The 19,386-nt window shown below is 39.7% G+C and overlaps 4 protein-coding genes and 1 long non-coding RNA gene across 8 annotated transcripts; 3 read left to right on the top strand and 2 right to left on the bottom strand.

Moving 5' to 3' along the window:
- Positions 1–445: 445 nt before the first annotated feature.
- On the bottom strand, positions 446–4,563 carry LOC135344560 (uncharacterized). The gene is made up of 4 exons (XM_064541789.1): positions 4,426–4,563; positions 3,335–3,649; positions 1,955–2,524; positions 446–925 (listed from the first exon to the last, which is right to left on the bottom strand). The coding sequence occupies exons 1-4, from the start codon at positions 4,493–4,495 to the stop codon at positions 597–599; spliced, it is 1,284 nt and encodes a 427-aa protein (XP_064397859.1). The 5' UTR covers positions 4,496–4,563; the 3' UTR covers positions 446–596.
- A 1,881-nt stretch (positions 4,564–6,444) lies between these two features.
- LOC135330756 (uncharacterized) lies at positions 6,445–7,263 on the bottom strand. Its single transcript, XR_010392861.1, has 2 exons — positions 6,989–7,263; positions 6,445–6,925 (listed from the first exon to the last, which is right to left on the bottom strand). It is a non-coding gene; the product is annotated as an uncharacterized LOC135330756 (long non-coding RNA).
- A 372-nt stretch (positions 7,264–7,635) lies between these two features.
- On the top strand, positions 7,636–11,702 carry LOC135330755 (uncharacterized). Its single transcript, XM_064525701.1, has one exon. The coding sequence runs from the start codon at positions 8,979–8,981 to the stop codon at positions 11,547–11,549; it is 2,571 nt and encodes an 856-aa protein (XP_064381771.1). The 5' UTR covers positions 7,636–8,978; the 3' UTR covers positions 11,550–11,702.
- Positions 11,703–12,210: 508 nt separating this feature from the next.
- On the top strand, positions 12,211–19,180 carry LOC135352501 (uncharacterized). The gene is made up of 4 exons (XM_064551678.1): positions 12,211–12,216; positions 18,650–18,731; positions 18,773–18,971; positions 19,032–19,180. The coding sequence occupies exons 2-4, from the start codon at positions 18,660–18,662 to the stop codon at positions 19,178–19,180; spliced, it is 420 nt and encodes a 139-aa protein (XP_064407748.1). The 5' UTR covers positions 12,211–12,216; positions 18,650–18,659.
- Positions 12,264–15,950, top strand: LOC135343121 (uncharacterized). Of its 4 annotated transcripts, none has more exons than XM_064540124.1 (9): positions 13,849–13,927; positions 13,981–14,145; positions 14,212–14,300; positions 14,359–14,554; positions 14,635–14,781; positions 14,890–15,066; positions 15,116–15,416; positions 15,563–15,690; positions 15,811–15,950. In XM_064540124.1, exons 2-8 carry the CDS (start codon positions 14,056–14,058, stop codon positions 15,667–15,669), a joined length of 1,107 nt encoding a protein of 368 aa, XP_064396194.1. In that variant the 5' UTR covers positions 13,849–13,927; positions 13,981–14,055; the 3' UTR covers positions 15,670–15,690; positions 15,811–15,950. The 4 variants fall into 4 exon arrangements, 3 of the variants coding, with proteins under 3 accessions (XP_064396194.1, XP_064396298.1, XP_064396369.1); XM_064540228.1 differs by having other exon boundaries at positions 15,116–15,317; XM_064540299.1 differs by lacking the exon at positions 13,849–13,927 and having other exon boundaries at positions 14,094–14,145; positions 14,387–14,554.
- Positions 19,181–19,386: the final 206 nt, after the last annotated feature.

A 19,386-nucleotide genomic window follows, 5' to 3' on the forward strand; every position in this document is an offset into this window, starting at 1 on the left:
AAAGTGGCAATTAAGGAAAGTTGGGTTGCATAGTGTGCAAACAGGATTAATTATTCTTTCACCATTTTGCTTCATTCCATCATGTTTCCCTCCTCATATCATCCTGTAATACTTAAATATTAAAGTATACGGCATTTACATTGAACTTCCGGGTCTTGGCCGTTCGACTGTGTATACCTCTTGGTGCCATACCACACAACTTTTAGCCTATTTACTATTAGTCCCACTTTTACTTACCGATGGAGATACTGTAATGCACGCGTGATACTATATGCGAGCGGCTACTCTTGTCGCATATATTCCCATCGATTAAATCACGGGGTTTATTGAATTATACATAACCGCAGCAACGTTTTCGTAACCTTAAAATCGGCCAGAAGTTATAATTTTATGCTCGCATATAATTTCTAGCACTATACAGTAAGCAAAACCCAACTCACGGTTGTGGTAACCTCAGATGCAAACAATAAACTTGGAAAAAAATTTAAGGAAGTAGATAAAACCACATAGAATTCATAATTATGCACAATTCATCTAAGTGTCCAAGTTCAGAGTTCACACAATATATTAACTAGCAGGTGGTGCATTACAAATATTCATAAACTACATTGTAAAGAATCAAAATGAGTATACGCAAACTCAACTCCGAACTGTTCCCACATAATATAGTCTCGGTATTGTCCCTGGATAACCGGATCATTCGGTGATTCAATCTCAAATATCCCTCCACCCTGTCTGTTACCCCCGTACAAACAGTACTCCTTCCCTCGTCTGTCCCACGTCGGAGAGTGCAGGAAGGTCACAAAACGACGAGGGGGTGTGTTCGGATAGTTGACAGTCAGGATGTAGGTATCGTCTCGTGTGCTGCCGTCAGAGAGAGAGCCCAAGTAGCGCTCAATGGTGATCGGAACATTCCAAAACTGACCTGTAGCAAATACGTACATGATGTAAACACTGCAGAGACACTGCCTGCATGTATTCATACCCATGCATGTTCTATCTTAAGGTTACTATTATAGACAGGTAGTAATTTTAGCGTTTTCAGATTTTTCTGTTAGGTACTAATTTTGGCAGATATTGTTTCATGAGATTCACATGCGTTTTATTATTAGCGTGGACATAATTTAAACTTCGAGTACACGTTTATAATACCGTATAGCGTGAAATTTTCGAGGCACTTATATTTCGTGGAATGGCCTCTAAAAGCATTTCGTTGCACAATGTTCGTGGAAGGACTGTTTACCAGAAGCCACACCTTTAATCTTTGCACGTTGTAGCAGATAATTCTAACAATTTTTGTGAAGGATTGCTAACCCACAAAATCAAAATCAGTGAAAATTAAGCCCCTTGAAAATGTCGCGCTATATACCATAATTATAGCAGGTAATTTTCGTGGGGTAAAAAATTCGTTCAACTCTCGAGAAACGGTATACGGTAGTAACATTAAGGGACATACCCACCATGTATTTTGTACTTACCGTAAGGTGACGTATTTTCGCGAGTATTAATAATTTCTGCTATTTCTGATGAGAGTAAAATCGCAAAATATGTACCCGCAGATTATTGGAAATTGCAATGAATTCCTTGCAAGTAAAATAGAAACGTTATGATCTCACAACTCGAAAGAATTATAATACCAGCAAAATGAGTGAAATCGCAAACAAAATCTACCTGTGAAAATAATAATGTCACCTTAAGGTAAATTGTGTGCCACATGTTGTTCTCATCAGTTCTGTCATTGTGAATATCATGACAAAAGCCATAAAATAGACCCCAAATTGACAGATGGTGTATAAAGCAGCAAAGACCACCTCTGTAAAATAATGGCCGAAATTTTGATCCTCAATGGGGCTACGTTGTATAACTGATTTAGTGTACACAATGGCACTGCATCGTTATAAGGAATTAATGTTTAGCTAAACACGAGAGTATAAGGTATTTAGCCATCACTTACCCAGCAGACCATGAGCCGATTCACGAATATTAAGTCCACGAGCAATCACAAAGTGAATCATACTAACATTGACCACAATATCGGGCTCTCCCAGTTCAGGGTCCCTCAGCTCTGTCTGCTCACAAAACACCCACATCACCAAATCAAGGTCTTGACAATTAGGGGCAGAGATTCGAACACGATTCCGATACATTCTCACAGATATTCCAGCACTTGTGTAAGTCTCATCAAGCACAGATCCATCGATTGATGCTTGACAGTTTCCAACACGGACTAAAATGTTTCGACAAATCCCGTCAAGTCCGGCTGCTCGAACCGTTATCTCATCTATGATATTGGAACTGAGTTGTGGATTTGCTCGCTGGTAATGTGCATTCACACTAATACAGGAGTCGGACACGAGGTTAAAGTATTCGTCTGCTTGACCATAGATTTCAAAGCAAAGGTTGATAACTTCATTTTCTCCGAGATTGATATTGTTCTGTAGTGCACTGGTGTTGGTGAAGTAGAGTGGTACGGTCATCAGTGGATCTCCAATTACAGAGTCATTTACTCGACGAACATTTGTAACTGCATGAGGGAGAAGAAACATAAATCAACCTAACTAAGAGTATGAACAGTGACCAGCCTAAGACAACTGCAAGTGCCTTGTCACAAGGCCGATTATTTTCTAGCTATAATTTAACGCTAGCAGGAGTGTATTAAGACATAGATAGAACAGTAGGAGGGATTGGAAACAAAAATGTTTGCGTGAAACACTCCGCGTTATAGGGTGTGGCTAAAACTACAAAGGATTATTTTTATAGTCAGCATGCTCATTACCTGAGTGTCTTGACTGCTCTACAATGTGCTGTGCATAGAAACAGTGAAAAAGTTAATGTTGATTTTTCAAGTAAAGAGAATCTAGCTCTAAAAAGTCGACTAAGCCACTCAGTCACTATCACTAAACAAATAAATGCTGTAAAAGAAGGAATAGCCCTTACTAGTCGTGGGAGATCAAGGCCCGTGGTGTGTCTAAAAGTATACTAAAAGTGTACTAAAGCAGTTTGAAGGACTATTCTGCAAACGTTTATGAACAGTACAGCCATATAATATCCTGTACTGTAATACACTGATGTCCACACACACGCCCACACATACACACGCCCATGGCTTAATGAATTGTGCGCTTTGTTTACACGCCTTTGTTAATCAAAAATGTGGAAAATGCAAGACAGTAATGAGGCATGCCCTAAGTATTGTTTTAAATACAGGTACAAGTAAATTAGAGTGTCTTGTATAATTAATTATTGAAGATGCATGTACTGCATTCAATTTAAGCTTGAGTATACACCCACTACATTTTCACAGCTAAAAACGTCAGACATGGGAAGCACTCACCAAAAACACTGAAGTACGCAGGAGAACTCCGCTGAAATTTGACTCCAGAAACAATATTTCCCTGTTCTATTCGACAAACCATACGATAGTTATCAGTTAGATCTGACGCCAGAATCACCGTTGTAGACTCATTGAACTGATCAATGTTTGTGAAGATTCCTATATCCCGAAAATCTGCAACTCTCATATCTCCTCTGACTTGAACGTCGTTGAATTCCCACACAATTTTCCCGTTTCCACGGCAAACAACACTCACGTTGAAGCCTTTGGGCGCGCTAATGTTTTGAGGGGCCTCATATAATATATCAAAAACCTCTGTAGTGGAGAGTTGCTAAGGGTTAGTAAACAGTGAGTAAGTTGTGGAGTCTATACCTGCCGTATTTATATACATGCATGCACAATAGCATACAAAAGTTGTGTTATTTATATTCATAGAGCTAGAGTTGAAGTGTACGTGTAGATATAAATGCATATAGTCTAGCATGCATTGAGATACTACACAAGTGCCATGCAAACAATTAAGAGGCAATACCTTGTAGTAAACATACTCGGTAGCTTTACCTACAATCAGGCTTACTAGTAGAATCAAGGGCGTATAAGAGAAGAGGGCATGCAACTCACTATTAGTCCAACGTGCGAGCAAAAACTGCATTCGATCTATTTATAGCTATCAGCTACAGTTGAGCCTCGGTTATCCGAATCCCGGTTATCCGAATCCTCGATTATCCGAATGCTAGAGCATAGTGCAATCTGAGCATGCGCAGTAGGAAATTGCCCACGTGGCTGGCAAAAAGCCAGCTTTTGATTATCCGAATATTTCACTTACCCGAATGGGCCCGGGGACAAAGGTGTTCGGATAACCGAGGCTCAACTGTACCTGTACTTTGCACCAAACTCCATTTAACAGAAATCTATTTTTAGATATTACTGTACTTTTCCAGTAACATTACTCCGCCCATTCAGTTTTTGCTCGTGGACTGTTGCATGCCCTCTTCTCTTATACCCCCTTGGTAGAATGCATGTAGATCTAGTATATAAATATAGCTAGCTTATTAGAAAGTTTTAATAGTGCTGTATCTCCACGTACATACCATTCTCTCCGGTTTGGCCTTGGACTAACAGAAAGGAGACACCCCAAACAAACAGCAATCGACTGATCATTCTTGAAGCAACTCTAGAACAATGTTTAAACACTGTATGTACTGTAGCTAGCTCAATCGTAGACTGGAAACCACGCCCCTTTCTTTAGGGAAAGAGACTGGCCATGCAGGTGACTATCAACGACTTGCTTCATGCATTGCGGTACTGAATTTTGCGGAAGTGGTTCAGGGAAAAGGGTGTGGTCACCAGTGTTGAGGTTTTATGGCTAGATCTACTGTACTCTAGCAAGCTAGCTAGCTCAGCCACCTACCAAACTTAATTCAATCACAAGTCAACTGCTGCAAAACTATGTCCAAGTCTGGAGCTAGCTGTCACCTGGATGTACGTACCTACAGTCACTACGCGCGTACGCACGCGGACCGGATGCCAATATCATAGATACTGTACACTCCGTGGATGTGAAACACTTCCGCCCACTACCAAAAGTCCTGAAACACTCATTGCAACGGATGACACGGACGGAGTATCCGGAATTCCGTATAGTATACGGAATCTACTGCATGGATACAATAATAACAGTAACTACGTGTGAGTGATCAGATAACTGAAGCTCCCAGTCCAAGTTCTTCCAGTGCTAACTGATTCTCTGCGCAGGGAGAGCCAAGAGAGATGTTCATGAATGAAAGTGGAGATGCAGAAATCATATTGGAACCTGACAAATCTAGATCTAGCTACATGTACACTGCTGACTTAATTTTTGTGATGACATTGTATATAGCACAGCATGTATGCACACAGAATAGTATATAGGCAGGCATCCATGCATGGAGATAGACTTAGTAATAGACAACTAAATGGACAACTAAAACTGATTTAAAGTTGAAGGAGGATTCTTCTTCGTCTTATCGCTACTTGTGCTCGTACACTTGTTTGTTAGTCTTGCATCAGGGAATAATTATGCTCCTTTCCGCTTCCTTTGGTGATAGAGCATTACCTAAATTAAAGATATGTATGTTAGAATGCACGTAATAATTTACTCCGGCCGCTGTAGGATCATGTATGCATTATCATCATACAGTACATTTGTATGAGTAAACATGTTCACCATAAAAAGACACGCTTTCCTGAAATAACAAAACATTTACTGAGGGTCAAAATAGATTCTCCTGGTATAAGGACATCTATATTATTGAATGACCACATCATTTAAGTGATGGAGCTTTTTGTTGGCAAGATCGCCTAACCACAAGATGAGTACCGTTAAACACCTAAATTTGACCTAACATTCAGTTTGCTGCTAGCCTTATACATTTCCTTAAGTGCTGAACACATTCTCCCGGTACTTCACTTCATAGACTAACAGGAAAGCAAAGCGAAATGTTCCAACCATAAAACCTAACCAAAGATCGCCTAACCACAAACTTGTCACCTAGTAAGTTACAGACAAAAATGAGCTCCAAAAGGCTATCCACTAATAATGCAGGCTCAATATACATGCTCTATGATAGACTTACCTCCTACCTGTACCTACGAGTACAGCAGACCTTCTCCTCAACTGAAGCTACAAGTGCGCAGCTGTGCAAGAAAAACAACACTAAAAGTGTCTGTTTCTGCAGCTGGGTGCCGTTGCAGTGAGTGAACACAAAATTAATACTCCGTAATCTCTCCGTATACTACCTACGTTTCACATCCACGGAGTGTACGTATACAGTATCTATGCCAATATAAATAATTTTTATGTATAGTTTTATTTTTAGAGGAAGTTCAATGTCCTGTCAGAAAAAACATTGTGGTCAATACTAATTAAATATTCATGCACTCATATCAATTCTATACTTTACTTTCACTGTACCAGGTTTATACTGAGAGTTACCTAGATGTGTCTACTTTGCATGTACTAAATCTTAGCTTCCAAATTTTATCACAAAACAGTTGAGATAGCCAGATACCACACTCAGTCAATAATTGGTACCCCCCAGACTTTTGGTGATATCTTTTTTTATGACAAAGAAAATTTCTTGGTGGATTGCCCATCAAAAACTTCAATGATAGGCAATTACAATACAAAAAAAATAAAGTGTGCAGGGGTAGGAATCCTGAGATATGAGGTCAGCAATAATCAGCTTTTTTAATCAATGCCACAATGCCAGCTGGAGTTATTAAAGTGGTAAGTTCTACAGCAAGTGAATACAATTAAGCACTGTAAACAATACAGCAATATCACACAATAATTAAATACAGTGTCTAGAGTGAGATGGCCACAAGAACGAGTCGTAGAAGAATCTCCTTCATAGACAAAAAGTGCGAACTTTGTCTTGATGAGCGGGATACCATCAAATTGTCCAATCCATCAAAATGGAAAAAACCAAGATGCAATGGCGTACATGCTGTCGCTGCACCCCTGTGTGTTGAATGTTTGCCATGCTTGCCGTCAAGACATAACCAAGGTACTTGTTAATGACACCTTTGTACCTCGATGGCAAAAATTATCTGGGAGGGAAAGCAAAGTATGCAGTGTTAAAGCATGCGATAGCAAAGTTTTTGCCTCGCTACATAATGCTGATATTATCGGAGTGTTTAACCAGTGTGATCTTGAACCAAATGCAACTGTCCCTACACCTACACCGCTTTGTAAACATCATTATCAGGTTTTGCATAATAAAATACACCCTATGCAAACACACTGTATAACATGTGGGTCATCACTTAAACACACAAACTCAAAAACATGCAATCAACCAAATGTGATAGAGCTGTATCTCAAAGAAAAGGCTGGTTTTGAGGGTACGATCAAAGAAGGAGATAAAGTATGCTATGTATGCTACCGATCTCACCTGGTCATACTAGACACAATGGATAGTGAACAGACGAGCACTGACAGCGATCTAATTCAAATTATACAAGCTATACAGGAGAGCACCCGTCCACCAAACTCTCAGATAGAGGACGATCTAATGGATATCTGTATGAAAAGAGTCACTGTTAACATAGGAAATGAGTTGCTACAGAGAAATGTACTTTTATTACCAACAGTTCAAGACATGTTTAACAATTGTTTATCGAAAATGGCTCAAAACCATAATTTGACAGTGAACAGGACAGTATCATCAAATTGGATACTAAGTAATCTCACCGTAGCTTTGGGGAAACATATAAACTATTGTTGTACTACCCGAAAATTTGGTACTATGATCCACACTAGCAAGATTCATTCAGTATAAGGTTACCTCACTGGAACAGCAACCCATCCCATTCAGTGATCCAGAGAGCCACACGGTAGTGTCCATAGACAATATTGACACAATGCATCCCTATGCTAGGAACAACCTGGGCAAACAAAAAAGTAGTTGGCATGGAACATCTATTCAAGTGGTACAGCCAATGCCCTCGATATTGAGAGGGGAGTGAATAGTCTAGCAGTGTTATTTGAAAACACTAGCACAGAGACAGATTCAATCACGTGTCTACTGGAAACATCAACCTCCAGGATAGAAGGCACAGCTACGTATTTCCTACCAAGCACTGAAGATTCAGATGATGTCAGCTTGATTACAACACGTAAAAGAGTGCAAAGGACGTCACCCATAAATTCCCCCCTGAAACTCACAAGATCACCAGCTGCTAAGCTAATGAGAAGGTTAAGAACGGGAACGGAACAAGTTCGTGTCTCTGCACGCACTACTACTTCCTCTCAGGGATGCAGTTTCACCAAAAGTGTCAACCTTCTGCTTTTAATAGTTCCTGTCCTAAGAAATCTCTATCTGATTATCTCATGAACAGTGCAAAGAGTTTATCCTTAGGTGAAATCATGGAAGAAATTGGAACATACATGCTTGGGAAGGTGTCATTGGCAAGCACGCAACCAGACAGTGTATTAATTAACCTTCAAGACTATCTTTCCATTCTGAGGCCAAGCCACACAGAAAAGTCAAATGTGCACTACTTATGTGTCCTGGATGCAGTAGCTGACAATAAAGATACACTAACAGAAATTCTACACGATTTGCACTGCAAGTACGTAAAAACTAACATCCACCAGCATCTTGTGATTGAGGGTGATGCTAAATTGTATGCAGTACTTCAGTCACTGAAATATAAATATGCAAAAGACTTAGAATGGTTGATACCATTCCAGGAGATTGGCATATGCTAATGAACTACCAAATAGCTTTGATGAAGCCATACTTTGATGCTGGGCTTAAGTCTATGGCTGAGGCAGCAAAATATCCAGTGGCAGCTATCCAAACTTGTAGTCAATTCAAGAGAACGCACTACTTCATCCTTGAAGCTTGGGAGGCTATATATAGAGCAATGCTTAGTACGTACTCGAAGTCACTAGTAGCTGACAGACCTTTGAGTTTGGACACGCACTCAGAACCACTGACACAGGACCCACTACTAGACACAATAACAAGAGTTATCTGTTTTACACAAAAGTACACAAGATGATAAAACATTTACCGAAAAATTCTATGCTACAGTATCAACCATCAGTTCCCTAACAGAACCGTTTTATGAAGGGTTCAAACAGTTCATTCAAAATATGGCTATGAGAGATGAAACATGGAGGACATGGGTACAATTTGTATTCACAGATGCAATGGCATATGTCACTCTCTTTTTGTCTATACGAAGTGGAGACTGGGAATTGCGGATGGCAAGTATGAAAATGATGGCACCTATTTTCACTGCTTTCGATCATCCAACCTATCAAAAGCTCATATCAGATCACATTACAGACGTACTACATTTACCAGAGGCTATATTACTCATGTTTCAGCAAGGCGGTTTTGTAGTCAATATCATGGGAAGGCCATGGCATTCTGTCGGTATTGTCGAGGCGCATGAAATGCTCATTAACAAAAAATGCAAAATGTCATTCGTAAAACCAAGTGAAGATTATATAAACAGAGTAGCCAAGTTCCTAACGTATCGTATAAATGCTCTAGAATCAACAACTAATCAACTATTTCCTGAAATGAATAAAAAGTCTACAGAGCCAAACGATATATTAAGTGTCAAACCCAATGACAAAAAATTTGAGCAAAACGTGAGAACCCAGATAATCGCTGTACAAAAAAGTTCCCTACTGGAAGTAGTGGAGGTTAATCGTGGTTTGTTTAACCCATTTACAAATGTACATGCATCTCTAGCACAATCGAGTGACTTACTAAACTTTCGGAAAATTGGACAGGAAGAGTTTTTGTTAACAATATCTAGTTTTATACTAAAGGAACCTAGTGTGAAAGCTCCAAAACGAAAAAGATCTCTGAAAACCTTCTCACAGAAACACGTTCGAACCAGAAAGATGTCACAGCTGGAACGAGACAAAGGGCTAATCCTTTCAACAATCAAAAAGAAAATGCAATTTTCTATAAAAACAGGGAAACCTATAGGCCAACCTGGTGAGCAAATTTTAGAGTATCCACTTTCTCTTTGTGACAATGATGGAAACCCTTTGAAAGGCCAGAAAAGTTACTTCACGAAGTCTTTAAACACGAGGTACACTGACACAAATCCACCGGTGATCACTACAGAATTACCACATGATTGGATACCAGAGTGTTGCATCCTGGAAGGCATGTTTATGATTAACACAACACCCCTTGGATGTCACACTACCATGACAGACTATGCAAACTTCCTATTTAGAAGGTATGTACTACCGAATCTAAAGAAAGGCATGAAAGAAATCCACATAATTTTCGACAGCCCAGGAAGGCTTAAAAACACACCCAAGTACTTCGAGCAGAAAAGACGTGATGCCAATGCTAAAATATCCATGACGCACAGATGTGATGATATTATAGGATCTACGAAAGTTATACAAGGCAAATGGAGGGAATCTTTTCTGAATTGCAGGGAATGCAAACGGAAATTAGCCATATTCATAGGAGAATTCTTTCTGAATAACTGTAGTTCTTACCTTCAAGATCATCAGGCGATGTACATAGCTGGCACCTTTGAAGGAGACATCAGAGACACAGCTTGGTTTGTCAGAGGGAAGTCGCCTAAGCAACCAGATCCCGAATACATCTGCAATGCTGAAGAGACAGATACCAGGATATGGTTACATGCCAAGAAAACATCACACAAAAATATTTTGGTCATGTCTCCCGACACAGATGTGTACAACATTGGTCTTCCTCTGGCGTCAGTTAAAAACAAACTAGTGGTGATACAGGTCAATACTTACAATTCCAAAGAATTGAAATTTGTAATTTTAAACAACCTAGTGGCAGCTTTGTCCAATGATCCAGACTTAGCACGAATAAACCCTGAATTGCTACCACTAGTACTACAGATCATATTTATTTGCACTGGATGCGATTACCTGTCCTTTTTTAGTCAGATTGGCAAAGCGACATTTTTTAGGTACTTTTTCCAGTATGCATCCTTCATAACAGGTGGCAGCGAGACACATCCGGGAACACTGGCAGACATCGGTCTTGAAGACGGGAGCTACAAATGTGGATATCTGGCATTTATACGATTGGTGGGTACAACATACTTCAAAAAGTTTGCATCTGGTTTTGAAACCAATTCCCCTAGTACGTATTTTACTACCTGTGTACAGCAAGATACCACACCTGAACAACAACATAGGGATTGGTTAAGAAGTATACGAAACACCATTTGGTATCGCACAAAGTTCGAAAATGAAATGGTTGCATCGGATGAGGCTCTAATGTTTCACTGGAAGCGAGTATGTTGGGTAGCAAACATGTGGAACCAGGCTGATCGAAACATAATGCTTCTACAACCATTGACAAATTGGGGCTGGGATACAACTAAGGAGAATTTGTCTGTGGTCTGGGATAGTGAAGACTACGTTAAAACAATACACGAGAGAGTATGTGCTCTCACTAAAGGCTGTAAATGTGTCACAGGCTGTACTACAAAAAGGTGTAGTTGTTACAGAGGGAGTAAACGCTGTTCAGCAGGGTGTGAGTGTAAAAGCTGTAATAACGTACATGTAAACACATGTACACCTCACCCTACTATAGACAGGTCCTCCCAGTTAGTCGATGTTATTATTGAGGAGGAGTATGTGGACCAGTACGGTGAAATTGAAGACATCATGGATTTTGTTTTTAGAGAAAATTCCCAATAAGCAAACGAGACTGACATCGAAAGTGACTCTGATGAAGAACAATCGAACAGTGTACTTTGTTAAACAGACAAACACAATTGTTTTATGCTTATTTTAAAGTCACAACTTGATTCACCATGTATGAAATATTTTATACTTACACCTACATGTTTTTATTGATATTGGAGTTTTTATTAAGGCTCATAAACGTGTGATATCTTTTTTTACGACAAGCCCTTATAATATACTATTTACAGAGCCTCTTACTTATAGTCCCACCTTTCTCTTTCTTGAATTTTGTATTGTGCACACGTTTTGTGTCCAGTCAATGGCAAGAAATGTAAGCGGCAACTAGAATTCTTACTAGCTTTATCCAGAAGAAACCAGCTGGAAATAGCTCAGGACGTGCAAACATCAGAATTTGTCCAATAGATCTTGTTTAGTGACTCTCCCTCTCTCATTTATTCTACCTTACATCTGATTAAAGTTAGTACGTAGCCCAAGAAAGGAATTTTACCAGACATACGCAGCCATCTTCACAGTTTGTTTACTATTTTGATTATGTAACAAAAATAAAATTCACGCGTGAATTGTCCGCGTGCACGTGCGTAGTGACTGCCTAGTTAAGTTCAACTTCTTGTCCTGTCTGTGGCAATGATACCGCTGTAATGTATAATTATATATACCGTTTGAATTATGGCGCAATATTAGTGCCAAAATTAGAGTATAATATACGTATTTGTATCTAGGGGGTACTCTTTTTGTCAACTGGTATAGAAAATAAACATTCAAGGGTACACTTTTTGTCAACTGGGGTATGGAAAATATATATTCAGGGGTCTTTTTGTCAACTGGTATAAAAACTGAATATATACACTTATCAGTTTAGGTCCAAAAAATAATTGTTTAGCTACTAAACTAACTACTCTCTTCTATATAATTTTAAATGTATATACCTGAACTGGAAAGAGTACCCTCAAATAAAAAGAGTACCCCCAAATAAAAAGAGTACCCCCAAATAAATCCTAAGGTTAAAGTACATGTACTTTAACCTTTAGTGCACATGCGCAATAAGCTTCAACACGTGGCTCAGTCATAGACCAAAGATACTGTTATCTGTTAGTCTTCTGTTAGCAGTGTGATCGTGACATGGCTACTGGAAACCCAAACGGTTATCCATATAATACAGATGGAGTGGAAGCTACGAGAAACTTCTTGAGGCAGGCTCTTACAAGACTTCCTGAAAGAAGTGCAGGTGTGATTACGTTTATAGTATCATCATTTATATTACGAAGAGTTAGAGCTAGAGGGATTTAACTATTGGTCTGTGACCATGCAATAACTAGTGTGTCAAAACTTGTGATGTTAAGAGGGGGGGGGGGGGTCTAAAAATTAATGTCGTAAGAGCTTTGGAAGTACCCCTAACCTTATAGAGCAAAAATAGTATGCAGCAGAATAAAACTCTCATAAGTGAGAGCATAATATAATCACTTTGGGAATTCACATGCTATGTTTTTGATATGCAGGAAGGGGTGTCCAGCGTCAGCAGATGATGCAACCTGAAAGGAGTGGCCTGCAACCTCTCCAGTTGATGATGCAACCTGCTAATCAAGCACCGAGTGGTGTTCAACCTCTCCAGCAGATGATGCAACCTGCTAGTGGTGTTCAACCTCTCCAGCAGATGATGCAACCTGCTAATCAAGTGAGTGGTCTGCAACCTCTCCAGCAGATGATGCAACCTGCTAATCGTGGTGTGCAACCTCTCCAGCATCAGCAGATGATGCAACCTCGCTCGCAAATGCTTGGTCGTAACACTGCGCAAGTGCAACGGCCATCCTGGATGCAAAGAAAAGGAAAAGGGCCCAAAAAGTCGAAAAAAGTGAAACTTAGCCTTTGGGAGCACGAGTTCATCTGTTTAGCTAGTTGTGGCCAGTTGACTCCACCTTCGTCAATGGAGAAAATTGATCTAATCAGGGCAGGTCTAGGTCCGAAAAAGATACCATTCCTTGACTTTGGAGAGCCTTTCGAATTTCATGATGAAATCACCTGTGCATTTCCAAAGTTACGCAACGCTGGTGGCTACGAGTTACTACGCACCCAGCAACACAACAATCGAGAGCTATTTGTCATTAGCCCACCATCTGGCGGATACACTGCAGAGTATCTGCGTCGTATTGTTGGCCAGGCTAAAGTGTTTGTTAGGCCGATTCAGAAAGACCTGTCATTGGATCCACTAGTGGACAAAGATGACTTGGTATGCTATTTAGTTGTGTGACTTTTGTGTTATTGTTTACTGGGCATTGTTTATTGTAGGGAATAGCTCCTGTTGAAAAGTGTATGCACTGCGAGAAGTCAGTACCAATGCACCTGTTGAGAAGCCACATCAAAGCTTGTGTCAGGTAATTTATTAGATTGTGCGTTAAAACTGTACCAACAACTGTTGTGTATATAGGGATAACAAGTGCTCCCCACCTGAAGCAGGTGAGTGTTCGGAGTATTTACGAAGTGGGGTTACATTCCTTCTGAGATGGAGGAATTCCTAGAAGATGGTGGCTGCACACGGTCCCCTACTTCTCCAACTGCTCCCCCATTTTCTCCAATAACGCCATGCCAAGGGGTAATTTGCTATTGTCTTGTTACATATACGATGTGACTGGCTTACTGTGACTGATGTGTGTTTTAGGCTATCTCAACTGCTACATCAAGTGTTGATTTGTTTGAAAGTGATGTGTCAGAAGCAATTTCGAGAAGCCTTCAAGATGCTGTAGAAGGGTATGTGTTAGACGTGATTTTTTGGCATATTTATGTACAATATAATTATTGTGTGTAGCGTGGAGGAAGAAGTTGACACACTGCAGGATGTAGTGGTGATGTTGCAGCAAAAAAATGGTATCAAGCTTCCGAGTACTGATGAGGAGTGGGATATGACCCCTCGTTGTAGCTTAGATGTAAGGAGGAGTCATGTGGTTGTTGATGGTGTGAGAGCAGCTGAAAAGAAGCGATTCAATTCTTCTAACCTACTTCGGGTATGTTGTTGCAGTACAAGTATATAGTGTAGATACTTGGGTTGGTGTTGAACATTAACATTTCTATAATACTTTCACAGGTTCACTTTGTTGGTGAAGAGGGTGTTGATACCGGTGGTCCTTCTAGAGAATTCTGGCGTCTGTTTGCCAGTGGTGTTTCTTCTTCTTACTGTGTGTCCAATGATAGCGGTGAATGTTTCCTAGACAAGAATGTACCAGCTCTGCAGGTTAGTCCTCGTAGCACTGTGCCTATGATTATAGTTAAATTGAGGCGGGTGTCATGTGTCCACTATGTTAGTCATACAATTTTATGTTTATGTTGTCTTTTTTTATAGCGGGGTGACTTTAAAGCTATTGGAATGTTGATTGCCATGTGTATTGTGCAAGGTGGTTCGGGCTTACTAGTACTGCACCCTTCCGTCTACAATTATATTGCTACCGGTCAGTATATTGGACAAGTGGTTAATGACAAGGAAGTTGCAGATTCAGAAGTTCGGGTTTTGCTAGAGCAGGTAAGGTTGTATATTTATAGTAAGTAAGTACAAGCACTTTTATCTTTAGATTGAGAAAGCAGACAAAGACGAAGACCTTACATTTCTATTTGATGACGACAATCCAGACAAGGCTAACGATTCCCTTGTGTGTGAAACTGGATTCCGTAAGGCATTATGTTTGCTGACTGTTAACGATAAAGACCACTTGAAGAAAACCTTACGGGACTATCACACTCTCATTAAGACGAAGGCAGAAATGGATCAGCTGTGTGAGGGTTTACAAAACCAGAGTGTTCTGGAAACAATAATAAAGTACTCTTTTTTGATGAAACCTCTGTTTGTTGCTGAGGCTACTGTTCTCAACAAAGGTATATAAATATAATAGTGTATTTAATTATATAGATATCTGTAGCGGGGTGTAATTGTACACCCGTGTACACATCATTAATTGCCTTGTACACATACATAATTTAAGTGTACATTGCTTAATTTCTGTTTTCTCCTTTAATTGTAGTGTATTTTAAGTCACTTCTGAAGGCCAACTTTTCTTCTGAAACCAATCCTCGAAGGGCTAAAGAAGAGGCTACGTACATGAAGAGGCTACGTACATGTTTCTACTAGACTTCATTGAGGAATGTGAAGGTAATTATAATTAATTTATTTTTGTAAGTGACTTATACATTCAACAATACACATTTAATTAAGTGGATATTGTTCAAAGGTTGTAGGTTACGGCGGCAATCTTTTTTCCCTTAATTGCAGATCGAGACGTTATTACAGAAAATGGAGAGGTGGTAACTGTCGAAGACATTCTCATTTTCTTTACAGGAGCGTCAAAAGAGCCTCCTCTTGGATTCCCCACACGACCTGTGCTGACTTTCATTGAAGGACAGCTGGCAACAGCCAGCACATGTGACCTTCGTATAAGGATTCCCTTCAAGCATGACAATTATGAACAGTTCAAGCAGTGTTTTGTACTCTCCCTAAAAGGAAACGATGGCCTTGGCATCCTTTGAACTGAACAGTGACTTTTCATTTTTTGACTCATTTAACCAACCCGTTACTCACTACTTTGCTCAACTGCTAGTGTTCACATCACACTCATTTCTCATTAACCGGCCGTTAACTGAATATAATTATGTGCAATTGTCATAAAATTAAAGAGGATGTCAATTAATGGTTATGGAAGCTCACCCCCACTCGGTTATAAGTGTAATAATCATAATAAATTATTGTCAGTTTCATACACACAAAGTCACACAACAAATTAATATCTATCTCTAACTAATATGGCTGTACACATATTGAATTGTTCTTGCATACACATCTAACCCATACTCAGAACTTAGCTGAACAGGATCAATTTGTATACACAGCTGTTCATAATCGTCACTGGTAAGAGGTACTCAGGTATATTAAGGACTGGGACCTTCAATTATTGCTGAATCAGCTAAAACGCAGCCACGCCCACGATTTTTAATATGTTTTGTGTGTAAAAATTCTGGATAGCTACTTGTCTTTTTTAGTTCTAAAAACGGTGTTCTAAACCTTCCTTTTAGCTCTTAATTCTTAGTGTAGTAGGTAGTTCAAAGGCTTAAGCAGACACATCCGCTGGGAGAGAGCATCATGTTCTATTTAGAGTAAGTTATTGGATCAGGTGTCATATACGGCACCTCGCTAATTAGATTAATAAACGTGTGGGCGGGAGTGGGCGGGACACAGGAAGCCATGTGCTTGCTTTGACAGGAAGCCATGTGCTTGCTGCAAGTTTACCGCGAAATTGAAGAAGTAGAATACAAATTATGTTTTTTTTTGGTGATAGGACCAGTGTTGTTTGGTGGAGTGGCAGGTACATCCAGTATTTAAGACAGAGACACTTGCTGGCATCTACCTGTGATTGCTCAAGGTATAACCAACCATGAGTTGACTGATAAATAATTAGAAATAATAAAAATCAAGTATTAATTATACACAATGTAGCAGCAACTGATAAATAATAATAAAATAAGCAATGTAGCAGCAACTGTTAATAAAAATTAATAAGCAATGTAGCAGCAACAAATTATATACAACCATTCACAATAGGTGTAACATCCCAATGTCCGAAAAACCACGACGTGATGTGTCTGATCAAGTTAGTTGGTGGTGCAGGCAATGCAAAACAAGAAAATCAATAAGACACGGAAGTTTTTTTTCCAAATCAAAACTAACTCTACAAAAGTGGCTGATGATAATTCACTTATGGGCGTGGGAGTTCCCTGTAACTAGTACCGACCAGCTGGCAGAAGTAGAGAAAAAAACTGCGATCGATGTATACCAGTGGTTGAGGGAAGTTTGTTCCGCCAAGCTTGTCAACACACTGTGTATTCTGGGTGGGCCTGGTATAACAGTGCAGATCGATGAATCTCTATTCCGACACAAACCAAAGGTGAATTAATATATAAATTATACATTAGTGTACGTTTGTGCTGTACACATACAAACAGCATCACAGGGGAAGAGCTACAATGCAAGAGATATGGGTGTTTGGTTTGGTAGATACATCGGTAACACCAGCTCTAGGATACATGGAGATTGTGAATGACCGAAGAGCTGTCACTCTATTGCCTATCATCCAGGCTCATGTAGCTCCTGGAACAACCATTCACTCAGACCAGTGGGCAGCGTACAACAACATGCTTTCTCTTCCCAATGTCAGCAGTTATTCTGCTGTAAACCACTCACTGCATTTTGTCGACCCCATAACTGGAACACATACCCAGAATGTGGAATCCTACTGGAACCGTGTCAAAACAAAATTCAAGAGGATGAAAGGATGTGACGGTCATCAACTTCCAAGCTATTTGGATGAATTTATGTGGAGGGAAAGATTTACCACTAGCCACAAGGATGCCTTCAACTCCATTCTTGGGGACTGTGTGAGAGTGAGAATGGCACTGAGTTCTTACATCTCTACCATTATTCAACATTATTTAACCAGGATTTTAGTCAGCCATTGGTATTATTTAACACTATATAGTCAACCATTGGTATTATTATTTTACTGACTCACTCAGTCACTGTTTTTGGTTATGTAGCCAGATCTTTTCTAACTCTTTGCTGTGTACATTGATTTTGTGTTGCTAAGGACTTGCACATGACTTCCTGTGTCTCGCCCACTCCCGCCCACACGTTTATGAATCTAATTAGCGAGGTGCCGTATATGACACCTGATCCAGTACGGATACACTCAAACTCTAAGCCTGCGCTTTAAATAGAAATACAAGCGAGGTTAAAGTACGTGTACTTTAACCTTAGGATTTATTTGGGGGTACTCTTTTTATTTGAGGGTACTCTTTCCAGTTCATGTACGTTTAAAATTATATAGAAGAGTAGTTAGTTTAGTAGCTAAACAATTATTTTTTGGACCTAAAACTGATAAGTGTATATATTCAGTTTTTATACCAGTTGACAAAAAGACCCCTGAATATATATTTTCCATACCCAGTTGACAAAAAGTGTACCCCTGAATGTTTATTTTCTATACCAGTTGACAAAAAGAGTACCCCCTAGATAAAAATACGTATATACTCTAATTTTTTGGCACTAATATTGCGCCATATTTGAATAACATGATCATGGAAACTAATGGGACAAACGTAACTATGAACATCACGATGAAAATATTTTCTGGGATGGTTCAAGTATGTCTACACGAATGACTTAAATAGTCATTTTTCCTCAGGGAATATCTCAACTTGTTGACCCCAGTCGTATGATTGGATACAGTCGGGCGGGTATGGTTTGTACACCTAACACGGAGTTCACTAATGACTCATTTGAAGTCACTCTTCCTGTCGACGCTGACTTTGGAGAAATATTTACGATGTGTGTGCAACTAACCGTTGGGGACTGTATGGAAATGGCATCGAGAAATTTTATAAGTAAGTCTGTCATTCTAACTCACATTTTAACTTGTTACGCATGTTGTGTTTCCACCCCAGTTCCCGGTCAAAACATCACTTTACAGAATGGAGGAATAGTGTTGGATACTAGCTTCACTGCCATCGTGAACCTACCATTAACTGAGTATCGACCAGACCAGCTACAAATTATCATCTCTTTAACCCCAATGACACTGCACCAGTGGTAGCCGACTGCCCTGCTAGCTACCAGTACACTGTGATGTTCTCAGGTCTTTAACTTATGCCTCCATGGTACTAGTTACACCTACACAGTTCGTGTTGTGCGTCGCAGTGACATGACAGATGTAGTGGAACCTTTTGTGGCAGATTTCTTAATTGCAGCTCTCCGTAAGTTGACGAGTGGCCAATCTTAAGTAGAATTCCTAAATAAAAC

Source organism: Halichondria panicea, chromosome 1 (genome assembly GCF_963675165.1).
Source record: "Halichondria panicea chromosome 1, odHalPani1.1, whole genome shotgun sequence".
NCBI lineage: Eukaryota > Metazoa > Porifera > Demospongiae > Suberitida > Halichondriidae > Halichondria > Halichondria panicea.

Excerpts from the sequence above, each read along its gene's own strand:
- LOC135344560 (XM_064541789.1), bottom strand. The coding sequence starts at position 4,495 with ATGATCAGTCGATTGCTGTTTGTTTGGGGTGTCTCCTTTCTGTTAGTC. Across the intron at positions 3,650-4,425 it reads AGGCCAAACCGGAGAGAATG|AGGTTTTTGATATATTATAT; the intron begins GTATGTACGTGG and ends TCTCCACTACAG. Across the intron at positions 926-1,954 it reads ATCGGCTCATGGTCTGCTGG|GTCAGTTTTGGAATGTTCCG; the intron begins GTAAGTGATGGC and ends TATTTGCTACAG.
- LOC135330755 (XM_064525701.1), top strand. The coding sequence starts at position 8,979 with ATGGCTATGAGAGATGAAACATGGAGGACATGGGTACAATTTGTATTC.
- LOC135343121 (XM_064540124.1), top strand. The coding sequence starts at position 14,056 with ATGGAGGAATTCCTAGAAGATGGTGGCTGCACACGGTCCCCTACTTCT. Across the intron at positions 14,146-14,211 it reads CAATAACGCCATGCCAAGGG|GCTATCTCAACTGCTACATC; the intron begins GTAATTTGCTAT and ends TGTGTGTTTTAG. Across the intron at positions 15,417-15,562 it reads GGCTACTGTTCTCAACAAAG|TGTATTTTAAGTCACTTCTG; the intron begins GTATATAAATAT and ends CTTTAATTGTAG.
- LOC135352501 (XM_064551678.1), top strand. The coding sequence starts at position 18,660 with ATGATCATGGAAACTAATGGGACAAACGTAACTATGAACATCACGATG. Across the intron at positions 18,732-18,772 it reads TATTTTCTGGGATGGTTCAA|GGAATATCTCAACTTGTTGA; the intron begins GTATGTCTACAC and ends ATTTTTCCTCAG. Across the intron at positions 18,972-19,031 it reads GGCATCGAGAAATTTTATAA|TTCCCGGTCAAAACATCACT; the intron begins GTAAGTCTGTCA and ends TTTCCACCCCAG.